At 42.7% G+C, this 14,028-nt stretch overlaps 1 protein-coding gene across 4 annotated transcripts in view; it reads right to left on the reverse strand.

The window, feature by feature from the left end:
• Positions 1-12,866, reverse strand: part of SRBD1 (S1 RNA binding domain 1) — a 128,462-nt gene extending 115,596 nt beyond the window's left edge. The window contains exons 1-9 of one of the 4 annotated variants that reach the window (XM_056357355.1): positions 12,764-12,866; positions 11,361-11,499; positions 6,928-7,121; positions 5,526-5,608; positions 4,930-5,095; positions 3,604-3,963; positions 1,956-2,122; positions 500-617; positions 223-271 (exon numbers count right to left, since the gene is read on the reverse strand). In XM_056357355.1, coding sequence (XP_056213330.1) covers positions 223-271; positions 500-617; positions 1,956-2,122; positions 3,604-3,963; positions 4,930-5,095; positions 5,526-5,608 — 943 coding nt within the window. In that variant the 5' untranslated portion in view covers positions 6,928-7,121; positions 11,361-11,499; positions 12,764-12,866. Of the gene's footprint in view, positions 1-222; positions 362-499; positions 618-1,955; positions 2,123-3,603; positions 3,964-4,929; positions 5,096-5,525; positions 5,609-6,927; positions 7,122-11,360; positions 11,500-12,716 lie in introns of all 4 variants that reach the window. The other 3 variants (XM_056357352.1, XM_056357354.1, XM_056357356.1) reach the window with 3 other exon arrangements.
• Positions 12,867-14,028: the final 1,162 nt, after the last annotated feature.

Here is a 14,028-nt window from a genome sequence, read left to right on the forward strand (position 1 = left end):
CCTTGTATACCAGAATTATTACTATTTACAATACAAAAAGACAGGAAAGGTTGGAGAACCATGGCATTAAATGTAAACTCTTAACACATGTTGCTAAAAGAACTGCTGAATTTAAAACAGTTGCATAACTTTCAGCAACATCAGAACAAATAAGAGTAATTCCCCTTTCAAAATATTTTCAGACATTTAGGACATTACTGCTCATAGAAGCAAAGCACTTACCTTTGGTATTGGGTCTAATGTAAGAAAAGAGATTGAGTTCCATTGGATTCTGCAAGAGGGAGAGAGCAGCAGGTTCTAATCCCAGCTGCTTGGCCCTCTGGGCTTTGGTGCCTTTACTCCCAGTTTTATAAGGTGCAGACTTAAAACAAACAAAAACACCATTATTAAAAGGCAAGGAAGTACTTCAGTCATGCTATGTACTTTCCATTATGCACCATTTAGTTACTCAAGATTATGTTTAAGCTAAGGATGAGCTGAAAAAGACTAATGAACTGACCACATGATCCAATTCTTCCAAAGTTCTGCAATTTAATAGTGCTGTTAAAAGGCATCCGGATAACTTCCCTTCTTTCTTCAGCTTCTGTATCATTGTATGTGTCTTCTTCGCAACAGTACTAAAATGCAAGAGATTGGTATTAACAGTCACATTTCACAGTAGATTAAAAAGGCTATTGATTTTGAACTTGTTTATTAGACTGCTGAAGCTCTCTGAAACACCTGAAGATTGTATCTCCTGCTAATCCCCAACAAACCAAGTCTGATAATCCGAAAGAGTTTCTAACTATTACTCTCTTTCTCCCATTAGTTCAAAACTGCATCAAAATATCCTGTGGTAGCTTCAACAAAAATCTTCAAATACTGATACTCATTACTGCTATATACATTTTTACATTTGACCTGGAAGCCAAATAAAAAGCCCTTAAATTAAATCCATGCTTATGAGCACTTACAGCTGTAATTCTTATCAAGATAGTTCTGCAGCACCGGGTCTAGAGTACTAGATTTTAAACTCTTAAACCTACAATATGATACCTGGGCAATGCAAGCAGCAGAGGTGTTTTGTTATGATTTAAATTCCTTGTTCAGACAAGAACTCTCTCAGGCCACTTCCCCTCTTTGGAAAGAATCTCTTGCTAGGGTATAGTGGGGAGTACAAGGAGGAAGACACCTTGTTGACAGAACAGCTAGCAAGTCTGCTCCCTTGCCATCTCAAGAACACAGCCATCCAAAAGAGGGGAGGAATGAGAGCAGTCTCATCTACTGCTGCAGTAGGCTTTACTGATCATTTCTTTGCTGCAGTGGCCTGGGATAGTTTAGCCTGCCCTCCTGGTACATTACAGCCTCAGGTAGTGCTCTTCGCTAGAGACTTTGCTGCTCTCCAAGTAAGAAGCCAAGGGATTCTTAGTGATCTTTTTTCTAAGGGTACATCTTACATTTAACCAGGCTATGTACCTCCAGAACCTATAAACTACTCTTTTGGTAAGAGTTAGTTTCTCTGCAGTTTTAGTAAACTAAAAGATGGGTCATTGTCACAGAAGACTCCCTTCTGAAAGGAACAGAAGGGTCAATATGGAAATGGCCTCAAGCTGCACCAGAGGAGGTTTAGATTGGATATTAGGAAAGATTTCTTCACTTAAAGCATTGGAACAGGCTGCCCAGGGATGCGGTTGAGTCACCATACCTAGAAGTATTTAAAAGATGTGTAGATGTGGTGCTTAGGGACATGGTTTAGTGGTGGACTCGGCAGTGCTAGATGAACGTTTGGACTCTATGACCTCTAAGGTCCCTTCCAACCTAAATGTTTCTATGACAATTACCTCAGTTTTAAACTTTTTTTCTTTTGAAGTTCCTTTATAATTGTAGTGTGTACAAAGTACCAAAATAAGGGACACAAAAGCAGCAGCCAGTTGTTACTTATCTCCCCAGACACCTCCCTGTATTAACTTACTTACCGCAGCTCTTCCAGTGTTTGCTGCACTTCTCGCAAGGCATCGGCCTCCAGATTATTGATGAGCTCCTTCCGATACCGAGCAATAAAAGGAATTGTATTTTCTTCTTGAAAAAGGCGAATTAAGTTTGCACATACCCATGGTTCAACATTTGTTATTTCTGACAAGACCTGTCAAAAGAAGAAACAAACAACAAAACTAAAGCAATAAAACCCACCATTTAAGACATTTAAGAAACATGATAGATTGCTTTAAACAGCCCCTCATTCAACATTCGAAACCACTCCTAGAATATTATGCTGGCCACCAGGGACTACTGTCCTCCCTAAAACATGATGCCAGGTTTCCCATGCATCCAGCCACCACACTCAGTACTTCAGAAAGACATATAGCAACCAATGTTTCCAGAAACTTGAAACTACAGAAAAACAATGCAGAAAGAAGTGCCTCTTGGGAACAGAAAAAACAATAAAAAATATACCAGAAAGAAACAAAATACACAACAACTCAGAATTATTTTTTTTTTTAACAAACAGTGACATATCTCATGGTTAAACAAAACCAAAAAACACAAATCCAGAGGTGATCCAAATCCAACTCAACCAGTTTTTGGAAACTAGCATGATACTACTAAAGGTTTCAAGATGAACCAAGCCTCACAAAGTTAAACATGATTTTGTACAAATTGGGCTTTAGTTATAGTGTATCAATATGGAATGGAGAACAAACTACAAGTACCTTAGCTTAGTAACACTGCAACTATCACTGTTTGTTTGTACGTTGCTACAGTTACTTGCATAGATGGCTGATATAAAAGCCTTTCAAAAGTTTTATTCTGAAGCCTAAAAATATAACAACTCCTGCACAATCATATTCACTGCTTTTACAGCAGCAATATATAAAGATCAAATTCTCCATCCCCATTTCCAGGAATATTTTTGAAGACTCAAAAACAAAATATTACACCTTTCAATATAAGTACCAGGCAGTACTAAGGATAATGACTAGAATGTGTCCAATCTATTCTCATTCTGCTCATACTAGTCTTCCACAATCACACCCAGTCTCCAGAACAGGAGCTGTCCCAAAACTGTCTTCTTCACTGGAACAGCTTCAAAGTTAACATCCTACAACAACAAAGATGATACTTCCCTTGATGTCACTGTTATTCAATAAGCAATCTCCTCCTTGATAAAACTGTAAATTGATATACACTCTCAAATGAGTCTCTACAATGAAATGATCCACACTAACTATCTCTTAAATTCTGAAACTGTGCACAGGCATCCCAAATCTTTCAACATCCCTTCCTGCAGAAGTTTCAGTTGAGCCTATCCACGGAAAAACCACGCGTGCTGGTAGAGGAGAAGTGTGTAAACTGTTACATGCAAGATTTATATACTAAGGACTATCAAAATCACAGATATTAGAATAATGTTCAAATTTTAAGTTTTAACAGTTACTAACCAATAATAATATTTATGCATGCATTATGACAATTTAAGCAGAGTTTAAATGACTACTAACAAGACAATGCCTTTGACACTCCAACTGATGCCAAGAGGACTGAAATTGTATGTTAAGATTCTAAGTGCTAATTATGCAGGAAATTGTTTTGTTGATACCTCAAGAAAAGGAAAAGGTCTCATACCTGTACAATATCCCAGTTCATTTCAAATTCTTCTTTTACTTTGTTGCCTCCTAGATTTTTAACTGGCCTTCCTTCAGGACATGTAGTTGACTTAATCTTTTTAAAAGGTGGTTCATCAAATGCCAAATCCTCAGATTTCTCGTGTTTCACTTGATTTCCCACTATAGGAACACTTGTTGAGGGTTTTTCATCACTTTCTAAACTCTTTACATTCTTCCCTTGGAATGAATTTATTTCCGTTTTTTTAGGCACTACTGGCTTTTGATGTAAAGTTTCTGGTTTAGTGCCTACATCTTCTTCCTTCGGTTTTAAAAGCTGTATTCTATTATCTTCTGCAGGAGCAACAGGCAAAGATACATCCTGCCAAAAAAGGCATTGAAAGAGTATTAAGCGTTGACTGTTACAAACTGGTTCAACATTTCAATTAACACCTAGGAAGACTTGATACCAGACATCATTTTCCCAAGTGACATCTCTGTCTGGCAGCAAAATGCCAAGCCAGACATTGAGTAATGTGAAGTGTATTTTGCATGGAAGAAAAGATACAAACATACGCAGCAGAACTGCTATTTAAAAGAGCAAATAAAATTAGCCTGGAAAGACTTTATTTGGGCTCTCCTTCAGAAGAGACTGACCTACAGCCCTTGCCTCCACTCATCTCAACAAATCGGGGAACAGCAGAGCAGGAAAGCACTCTTCTAATCAGGTGTTAGGTGCAGCACGGGAACTGGAACTGAGATTTGGTCTGCCAAGATCTAGTTTAATCTTGGACAAGCCACACCATCTTTCCTGAATTTTGCCAGAGAACATCATCTTCACAAGCCAGAAGGACTGGCTTCTGTCATGACCTGACCATCTTTGACAGAAGTGTGCCTGACAGAAGTGCATCTTATATCCATCATAATAAAACTACAATCCTTACTGAGTCAAACAGCCATGCAAGGAAATATAAGTGCAGGCCTTCTTTTTGTTGTGGTTCCCAGCTGGTGAAAAGGTAGAAGACATCAAAGGTACAACACAGAAACCAGAGATATTAGTGTTTAGTTTTCATTATACAAAGAAGAACAGATGTATTTATTTTCATTTTAAAAGAGATCTCCAGGGAAAACCATGTCCCATTATCATTGGTCAAAATTTTAAAGGAAGGCACTTAGATCTGGGACACTTAAATATATAAGAAAGCCACATTTATCAAACATACTGAATATTCACAGTAACAGTAGAATCATATGAGCTGATCAGACTCAGGCAACCAAGTGAACCGGAATTGGGAAAACTCTGCTCATGTTACTTGCCAACCACAGTCTCCTGCTTACAGGTACTCACCATTTCCTCTTTTATTGCTACCTTCTTGACTTTCTTCCTGGCTACAGCTGACCGTGGAGCAGCAGCTTTTTTAGGTTTTGCCTCATTTTTCTTTGGCAATCTAGGTCTCTTGGCAATTTTGCTTTTTGGCTCCCATGCCTCCTCTTCCTCCTCTGATTCAGAGCTCCTGAAAAACAAAGGAGAGAACAATATTGATTATGAGAATAATAATAAAAAAAAATACATAAGCAAGCCAGTCTGAGTGTTTTCTGACATGAAAGGAAGTGAACAGGAAAAATTAGCAGAAAGGTAGGCAGTCTCAAATACAGGTCTTTCACGCTATTGCAGAGTGAATGGCTGGAACAATTTACCAAGCCTTCCTGAACCTGGTCACGGGGATGTGTACACACCTGATTCTGTTTCAACACAAGGCAATTCAGTTTCACCCTATCTTCACTGTGATCATGAAACAGCACAAGTAATTTGTGTTTTATGTTGAAGTTTTGTGCATTTAAGCTTTTTAATCAACCTCTCAGAAACTGAGTGCTGCTCTTACGCAATCTCTCATGCTTATCATAAACCTTAAAAAAATCCTAAGGAAACAAAAAAAACCTTACGAATCAAGAAATGAAGGTAGTTCATTGTCTTCTGATGTAAGGACTTTGGCTTCAGATTTCACCCTCCTCGGCAGAGAAGACATCTGAAACAGAGGCAAGAAGAGAGAAATAGAACATTTGGTTGAAGTTGTATTCTCTTATTCAGCCCTTTAACTTACTGCCAAGTATGTCCTCAAAACGTCTTCACCCATCACAAAATCCTCCTCTAGAGCAAGTTTGGATTTCTTAGTATCCAGAGAATTTAGGCCACAGCAGCACACATTCAACGATCTTTTCAACTGAGCAAACAGACCATCCAGCGCTACAGCCTCTGAAATTATTTTCCTCTTCAAATGGAGGTAATTATTTGGCCTGCATGTAAAGCTATCCTAGCAAAAGGAGTTCTGGTTCTCAGCCATATTATTGGGTGTCACTTATATACTATGCCAGTCTTTCCTCCATCTATCTAAGAAGCACAGAAAATAAAAATAAAATGTAGTAAAGTGAGCTCATATATGGTTTGATACAAACAGGACTCTAAGAAGATTGTCCATTTTGATCTGGAATTTCACCTTTAAAGACTCTCTGTTGTTCGTATGTGTAATAAAACAATGATTTTGAAAGAGCTGCTCATTAGCATATAGAAAGTATATAAAACAATTATCAAGAGTAAAAAGGGAAGGCATAGACTTTCTCTTGACCCAAGATTCACACCTACAATAGCCGTATTTCAGTTAACCAAGTATAGACTTTTTGGTAATAGCTGAGCCCATGAATTTCAATAATCACATTTGACAGTTTTAGAGAATTTTCGGTACCCTCGAAATTCTACCTGCCAGAAAATTAAAACTAAAAAAACCCCAAAAAACCAAAAACACCATAAAGCATTTCTGTAACTATAATACTCTTAAACACATTTTACCTTTATCTGGTAGAATTTCATCATTCTTCACATTATATTCTCTAACTTTTTGCACTTTGACCTTTGACCCATGCTTACTACTGCAATGCAAGCCTTATAGTCCCATGTTTGCACATACAGACTGGATAAGCATTTTGCAGAGTCCTATTCAACTCAAGGGTGAAATACTCTTTAATCCAGCTTCATTCTGGCCTCTGTTCAGGCACTAGAAGCATAACTATTGTTATAAATGGCTTTCAGCAAGTTTTCCTTGTAAAGCAGCACCAGAATTTCAGCGACAATTTTCAGCACCGCAGCAGGAGGACTGTTGAGGCCCACATTACATAGTACTAGCTGTTAGCTAGCTTGCCAAACACCACCTTGTAGCGACCATCACAGTCAGTAACAGGTCAGCATTTCTGTGCTGTTCCACTAGCTGAAATCCCATTCTGTGACTGGTTAGAATACGCATCTACCACGGGAAAACAGAAATCTCCACACAAACAAAAAAAAATTACTCACCTTATTAGCTTCCCAGGTGACTTTTTACTGTCAGTTCTGAGACACCTGCAACTTCACCCAGCCACTCTGCTTCTCTGTTTTCCTTCGCTTTTTACACCTGAACAGTCATTATCGTAGTCCTGAATTAATTATTTATTTCTTCCTATTACCTCAGAGGCAGAAAATAATGTTTCCATTTTATATTGTGCTTCAACCTGTGAATGGGAGAAACAAGAAACATTATTAACGTTTCCAAAACCAAGAGTTCCAGAGCTGGGTAACATCTGAGCCAGATGGATCTCTGATCCCTTTTTTTCAGGCAATGGGACACTTTTCACATGGTTGGGTCCCACAGTTCTCTGTCTTCAAACAAGGTTTTCATCTCACAATATCATTATCTGCCACACTTCTCCAGCTAGTTCAGCTAGCTGAGTATTTTTCAGTATTCCAGGCAATTTTGGAAACCGATGATCAGTTTTTTAAACACTAACCAGCTTCTTCATAGTTACCCACTGAATCATAGCAAGGAAGAAGGAAAAAGCCAACATGCATGTTCTCTCACCAGAGGTCTGTATTGCCTCTATGTAACACCACCCTGTAAACTTCCCTGCCAGTTCTGAACACTCAGTATATCACCACAATAGTTTTGGGGCTTACTCAAAAGCCCAGGTAAAAAGAAAGCCTCACCTGGAAGGTCTTTTTTCTGCTAACTTTTCCCTCTCACCTCAAGCAGTCAAGGTCAGGGTCCCAAAATATCTCAACATTTGTATTGTTAGATTAAGTAAGATTACAGCAACAGTAAAGTTAATTGTACTTCCTGCCATCCAACACTGGTGGCTGATTTAACTCTTTATATCAGCATAAGAACAGGAAACGAGCTCCTTGGTTTATGACACCAGGCGTTTTCCATATTCTTCATGAACAGATTGGTTTTCGCTCCTACATCCTTAAATCGGAGTCTAGTTTTCTTCATACAGTGCACTGAGTGAAGCAGAACTACCATACCAGCAGAAGAAAGCAGCAAATAGACTAGTAAGTGACATGCTATAATACTAAGTCTTTCTGGGACACTTCAATGTTTGTTTGTTTTTTTCTTTTGATTGCTCGGATTTTCGACTTCAAAAAATCATTAGATCATCTTTTGAGTGTTTGTTGTCCTTCAGAAAGCTCAAAAAACATCAAACATGTTTGATCCAAAAGATCAAAGTAGTTAAGACCAGCACAGAATCTGTCCTTTGTCCCACTCATCAATATTGTGTCAGTTCTGACAAGCACATAGTAAGTCGGGACTGTCCTCAGATATATAAACTCCAGCTTTAATTATTTTATTAACCTAAATTTTCTTGAGAAGAGTGGTAACTTAGTTCCTAAAGGCTTTTGTACCTGCACTTAAATTTAATTTGAACTAAGATGAGATGTGAATTTAAAGCATAAAACTTATCTGAGAATAACTCTGCATGAACAGACAAGCCATGGTCAGAAGCCAAAATGGAGTTCTACAGCTCAAAATGAAAGCCCAATACCAAAAAGCATCTGTGAGACTGACATCAAACATGGGGTATCGCAAAGGGGAAAAAAAAAAAAAAAAAAAAAGTCATGATATTTGACTGTAAGGCGGGGTGAAGTTATAACCACCTCCCCTTCTAATAATGCATACAACAAACCGTATTTCATATTTGTAGAACAAGAACCTTACACTTGCCATGTATATTCTTTTTGTTTACAAGGAATCATTTTTTTATTTGAATTCACAAAAGTACTTCTGATTTGAATCCAAATTACTAGACAGCTGTCTGTGAAATTTTCCTCCTGAGCTGCCTGCGCTAGGGTGTGCTAACACCTACAGTTAATGACTAAGAAAAACAGTTCTGTGATTCACTGCAGAGGGGGAGGCAGGGAAGAGGAGGAAAAAGCAACAAGTCTAAATGCCACTGATGATGATGAATAACTATTACAGTTTTTTTAAAAAAAAAAATAAAAAAAAAATAAAAAAATCTTAGAGATAGTCCCCAAAGGCAGGCAGGAAGACCCAAGAAACAGGCTGTAGAAAAAGCCAACTACAAAGGTGAAAAATTAAGAGTAACCAGTTTATACCGGAGTCAGGTCATAGCAAACATTTCTCCTTCCTGCATCTGTATTCACTATTGCTGTATGTTATTGCAGGCATTCACACTGCTCAGCATCTCCTGTACTTAGCACCTGAAGGAAGTAAACGTGCAGTATCCAGTGACGTGCACAAGTTACCCAGGCACCCTGTGCAGGATTTCACTGGACTATCGACTGGCATACTGAACTCCTGCAAGCTCTGTTCTATCAGCTCTCCTCAAATCCAAGGCTAGCAAACTTCCATGTAACATATGCTAACACATTTTTTCCTTATTTTATGTACATTGTCGGAAATTTTGCCTTAATTTTTAAAAATGTTGTTCTTTGAGAAAAAGAATTCTTAACAATCGTCTCACCAACAGTATTTTACTTCCATGCCAGGCAACACTAGCTAGGCCCTGGAAACTTTGGCCTTGCCCACATACTTAAGCTCCCAACTCCTGTTTCATTTCAGATCTGTCCACATACGATCTTTTGCTCCTGTGTGAAAGGCTGAAACCTGAATACTGAATCTTCACACTAGACCCTTGATCTTCTGTTCAAGGGAATCAAAACTCTTCTGCTTGTCCATCTCCCAAATGACAGCAGGCAGCATGAAACATCATTGCTTGGAACACCCAAATTCTCTTTGCTTCACACACTCAATAATCACTAAATTTGCTTCTCCACAAAACCCAAAACAGTTATAGCGTATTCTTCAAAAGTACTTCTCACTTAAAAATGAAGGAGGACTTTGCAGAGCTATTATACAGTCCAGTAAAGAAGAGCTGAAACCATTTAAATTACTGCTATTGCATAAAAATGTATCTCCCAGGTCTACTCTTCAAACAGTTTGGCATCAGTTTTGTTGCCAGTTCTTTTGTTCCCACCACTTCTATTCTCTGCATTCAATGCAGAGCTCCGCAACACGCTAGACCTATCCTGATGGCTGTCTTCTCCCTGCCTCTCAGCAACTCATTAAAATAAGGCTACTGTAGTTTGGTGTTGGGCCACACCAAGAACAAAGAAGAGTGACAGGGTAGCTCTTGTTATACTTCACTGTACAGAATCCTGATATGGGTATGCATAAACCAGACATTCCTCTGGTCTCTCTCCCCAAATAGGAGTTCTAGGCTGCATGTAGAACAGAAGTAGGTTGAGGCTTTAAAGGCCTTATTACGTTAAGGAGCAATCCAAGTCTCATTTAGAGACTGAAACCATCTTCAACCTCCCTATTCGTGCAAAGGTACCACCCATTAAAGGTAAATTTTGTATGTGAATCCAGGTGGCATAAGCAACTGTTTGCAGAAATAAAAGTAACTAGATGAAAAAACACTATTCCCTCCCCTTTCTCCCAAAACATCAAAAAATCCCTGCACTAGCGCAAGACTATGTTTTGTAGCTCCATGATTTGAGCAACAATTTTCTAAGTCAGAAATTGCTCCAGTAATCTTAATAGACTTTGACATCTTCTACAGGGCACTTAAGAAAAAAATTGCATTGAACATTTGAAAGTTACAGAAAAGATCATACTTCCACAGTATAATCAAAGGAATATCATTATGGCAAATTTAAAACTCATAACCTTACTACACTAGGTCACATAAATCCCTCATGACTACAGAAATACAAAACTGAGTATCAACAAAGTCTACTGCACCTTACAACTCAATCAAATAGATTTCTTTTACCTGAAGGTACAGGATTTGAAAAAAACCCAAACATCAAAACACCACAACACAGAACCAATGAAACACACCACTACCACACATATACTTGGAAATTAATTTCATTTCAGTAACTGCAAAAAATCCCTTCCCAGCAGAAAAGGACACAGAAACTTCTAAAGCTCTTTTGCAATTGAAGTAATGTGTTCCTTCCAAGAAGGAAATTGCCTATCCAGGAAGATATTCAAACTTTGCTCTGCAGCCTTTGCTTCACTAGCATGAATAAAATAGCAAGGATAATAGAATTTTGCATTTTAGTTTCTTCTTAAATCAAATAGTACTAGCCAAACGACAGTTTGTAACACCATCAAGCATCTGGGGCATGACATAGAAAGCACTACGAATCCCACATGACAAGTAAATTTCAGACCATTATCAGTAGCAGCAGAATGGCCCACTTCAGTATTTACACATAGGCTCTAAACAGTTGATTTTGCTTGTCATTTTAAGACACCTCCATCGTATGCCAGAGTAACATCCTAAGAAGAAATCAAAGTGTGAGCGTATTGTCAACAGCAAAGGTGAAACAAAATGCCAGACAGATCAACGGTGGAGACTTGTATGGAAATTGTTCTATCACTCCAGAAGCTTTTTATCACCTATAACAACCAAGCTGTACTTCAAAATCTAAATCCAACTTACTGTAATCCTCTCGAGGTTAAAACCTTGTAGAACTCAGAGCAGCTGGTGCAGTAGATTCCCAAGGACTTTTCCCGCACAAAGCCAGTCAGGCCTGCCTGGACAAAGGAGTTGCAAACACAGCAGAAGACTCCAGTGCTAACTGGAAAATTACAGCCAGAAAGAAAGGGAGAGACACACAGGGTACACACATACAGCAAAACAGCCCCCAGTGTTAATTGAAAAGGTGTAAGTCTGGTAGGAGTACCACTTACTGCTACTACTTACAGAAGTACCACCAAAACTGCAAACCACAAAGCCTGTACCCTTACAAAGCACGCTCTCCTCCAAGCCTGTTCCTGTAACTTATAGTGGTCCCACTGGGGAAAAGGAACAGCCTGCATTATGCAGCAGCCTGTTGCATATGAACCAGAATGAGGTTTGTGCAGGAAGGGGGATGGGACAAACACTTCCCATGCATTTTTTTTAATCCATTTACCTCAAACCACCTATGAAAATAGACAACTTTATCTGAAGTCAGAGGGATACTGCTTCACATTCAGTAACAGGCTGCTGCACCATGTGCAGCTACTCCAACCCACCAACCTAGTCATACAGTTAACACTCCCGTGCAGCTTAATTCAATGGGATATATTCGCCCCTGAAGGATGCGGAAGGTGCACATCTGTTCCACATGGCGACATGGGGGTTATCACACCTTTAACACACGTTTTGGAATCTTGCAGTCACAAGGGGAGTTGAGAGTAAAGTGCTGCTTGTGTTTCGGTGACTCACTACCCTCCAAATCGTTGCTTTTTGGCCCAGCAACGTGACTGAGCTTAAGATACACTTTACTATTCTCCCGCAGGCGACACCCTGCTCTCCTCAGACCCGCTGGCAGCGCTCGGGAGGAAGGACCAACAGGTAAATTTCACCCTCCTCGCCTGGAAGGGCGTCAGTTTCCAGGCAGAGCCACGGGGCAGGTCACCTCACCGCGCCCCGCTGCCCCCACGGCAGGCGGCGGGCAGGGAGCATCCCGGCGGAGGCCGGCAGCCCCGCACCCCCCGCCCCAGCGCCAGCCCCGGGGGCCCCCCCGGTCCCCACGGCGCTGCCGCCCGCGTCCCCGGTCCCGCTGACCCGCCCCCGCCGCTCCCGCACAGCGGGGCCCCGGGCACCGTGCCAGGGGAGACCCGAGCAACCCTTCGCCCCCGGGCCGGGGGCGGGCAGGGCGCAGACACGGTGGCCCGGGAACAAGATGGGTCGTTTCTACCCGAGCAACCGAGACAACAGGAGACCCCCTCGCTGCCGGCGCGGCGCGGCCCGGCACAGAGGACGCCGGGGCGAGCGCAGCCCCGCAGGTCGCTGCTCACCCTGCCTCACCCTCGGCCCGGGCCCGGCGAGGGGCGGGAGGCTCCCCCAGACGTTACCCCCTGCTGCCGGCTGCCGCGTTTGAAAGGGCCGCCAGGGCAACCATGGCGGAGTCGCCCTCCCGACGCGCCGCGGGGAGGAGCAGGAAGCGGCAGCCCCGCCGCGCCGCAGGAAGCGGGCACCGACAGGGGGCGGGGGCGGCCGCGCCCGCTCCCACGGACCCGGCCGGACCCGCCCCGTCCCCACCGCCCCGCGGCGCCCGCCAGAAGCGGAGGGGCTGCCGGGCGGCGGGGTCGGGGGGTTCCTGGGCTGGCCGTGCTTACCGTGCAGCCCCGCTGCCCTCCCGCTGCCGGCGGGATACGGCCGGGCGGCGCCGCCAGGTGGCGCTGGAGCGGCGGCCGCGGCGTGAGTGTGGCGCGGGCCCGGGCGCGGAGGGCCGCGGTGGCAGGGCCGGTGCCGGCGGCGGGCAGGGCGGGAGCCCAGAGCCCGTGCGGCTGTGGGAGTCTCTCCCCCCGCCAGAGCAGACCTGGGCCACGGGGCCGGGCCAGGCCGGATCCCCCCGCCTGCTCAGGCGGGCCTGGGCTGCAGGGCTCCCCGGGGAGGGCCGCACGCAGCCCGTGGTGACGGTCGGCTCCCTTCTGCCCCTCGTGTTGGTGCCCCCCCTCGCCGTGAGGGGGTGAGGGGCCCGCGCCTGCCGCCCTGCGAGCCGTCAGCCGCCGTCACTTAAACCGGGGACAAAGAGTGGGGGTGCAGTGTCTAGGTTCAGTTCTGGGTTGGTGGGCGTTTGAAAGGTGTTGGAAACATTTCCAGTGCTTTTTTTCTAGCCAACCCCCCCCCACACACACACTGTAATGTGGGGCTCGTTATTTTTCACAGGGGGGCTGGGAAATGGAAATCACATTTGTGTAAAGCTGAGGTACCGGGCCAAGGCTGGCCACAGAAGACACACAAATAAAAACGTGTCCTTTAAGCCCACTGGGTAGGTCAGAGTATGTACATCTACATACACATAGGATGTTTGTATTCCCCTACCCACACAGACTAGAACTTGCATTGTTTGTCCTTATAGCTATAAATATTTGTGCTCCAGTGCTGGAAATGATGTCCAAGTGTCAGCTGCCCATCTTAAGGCTTAACGTAAAGTTACATCTCCCTGCAATCTCCACGTGTTCCTTTTTCATCTCTATCCACCAAGTTAACATTCAGAAGGATGCTGTGAAGCCCATCTCATGCATGAAGTGTAATGGCTGCTGGTTTCTGGGGCCATCACTAGAAGAGTGAAACAAGTGGGCTGTAATGCTAAAGCTGCCTTTCGAGCTTCCAT

Source organism: Falco biarmicus, chromosome 12 (assembly GCF_023638135.1).
Source record: "Falco biarmicus isolate bFalBia1 chromosome 12, bFalBia1.pri, whole genome shotgun sequence".
In the NCBI taxonomy this organism is placed as follows: Eukaryota; Metazoa; Chordata; class Aves; order Falconiformes; family Falconidae; genus Falco; species Falco biarmicus.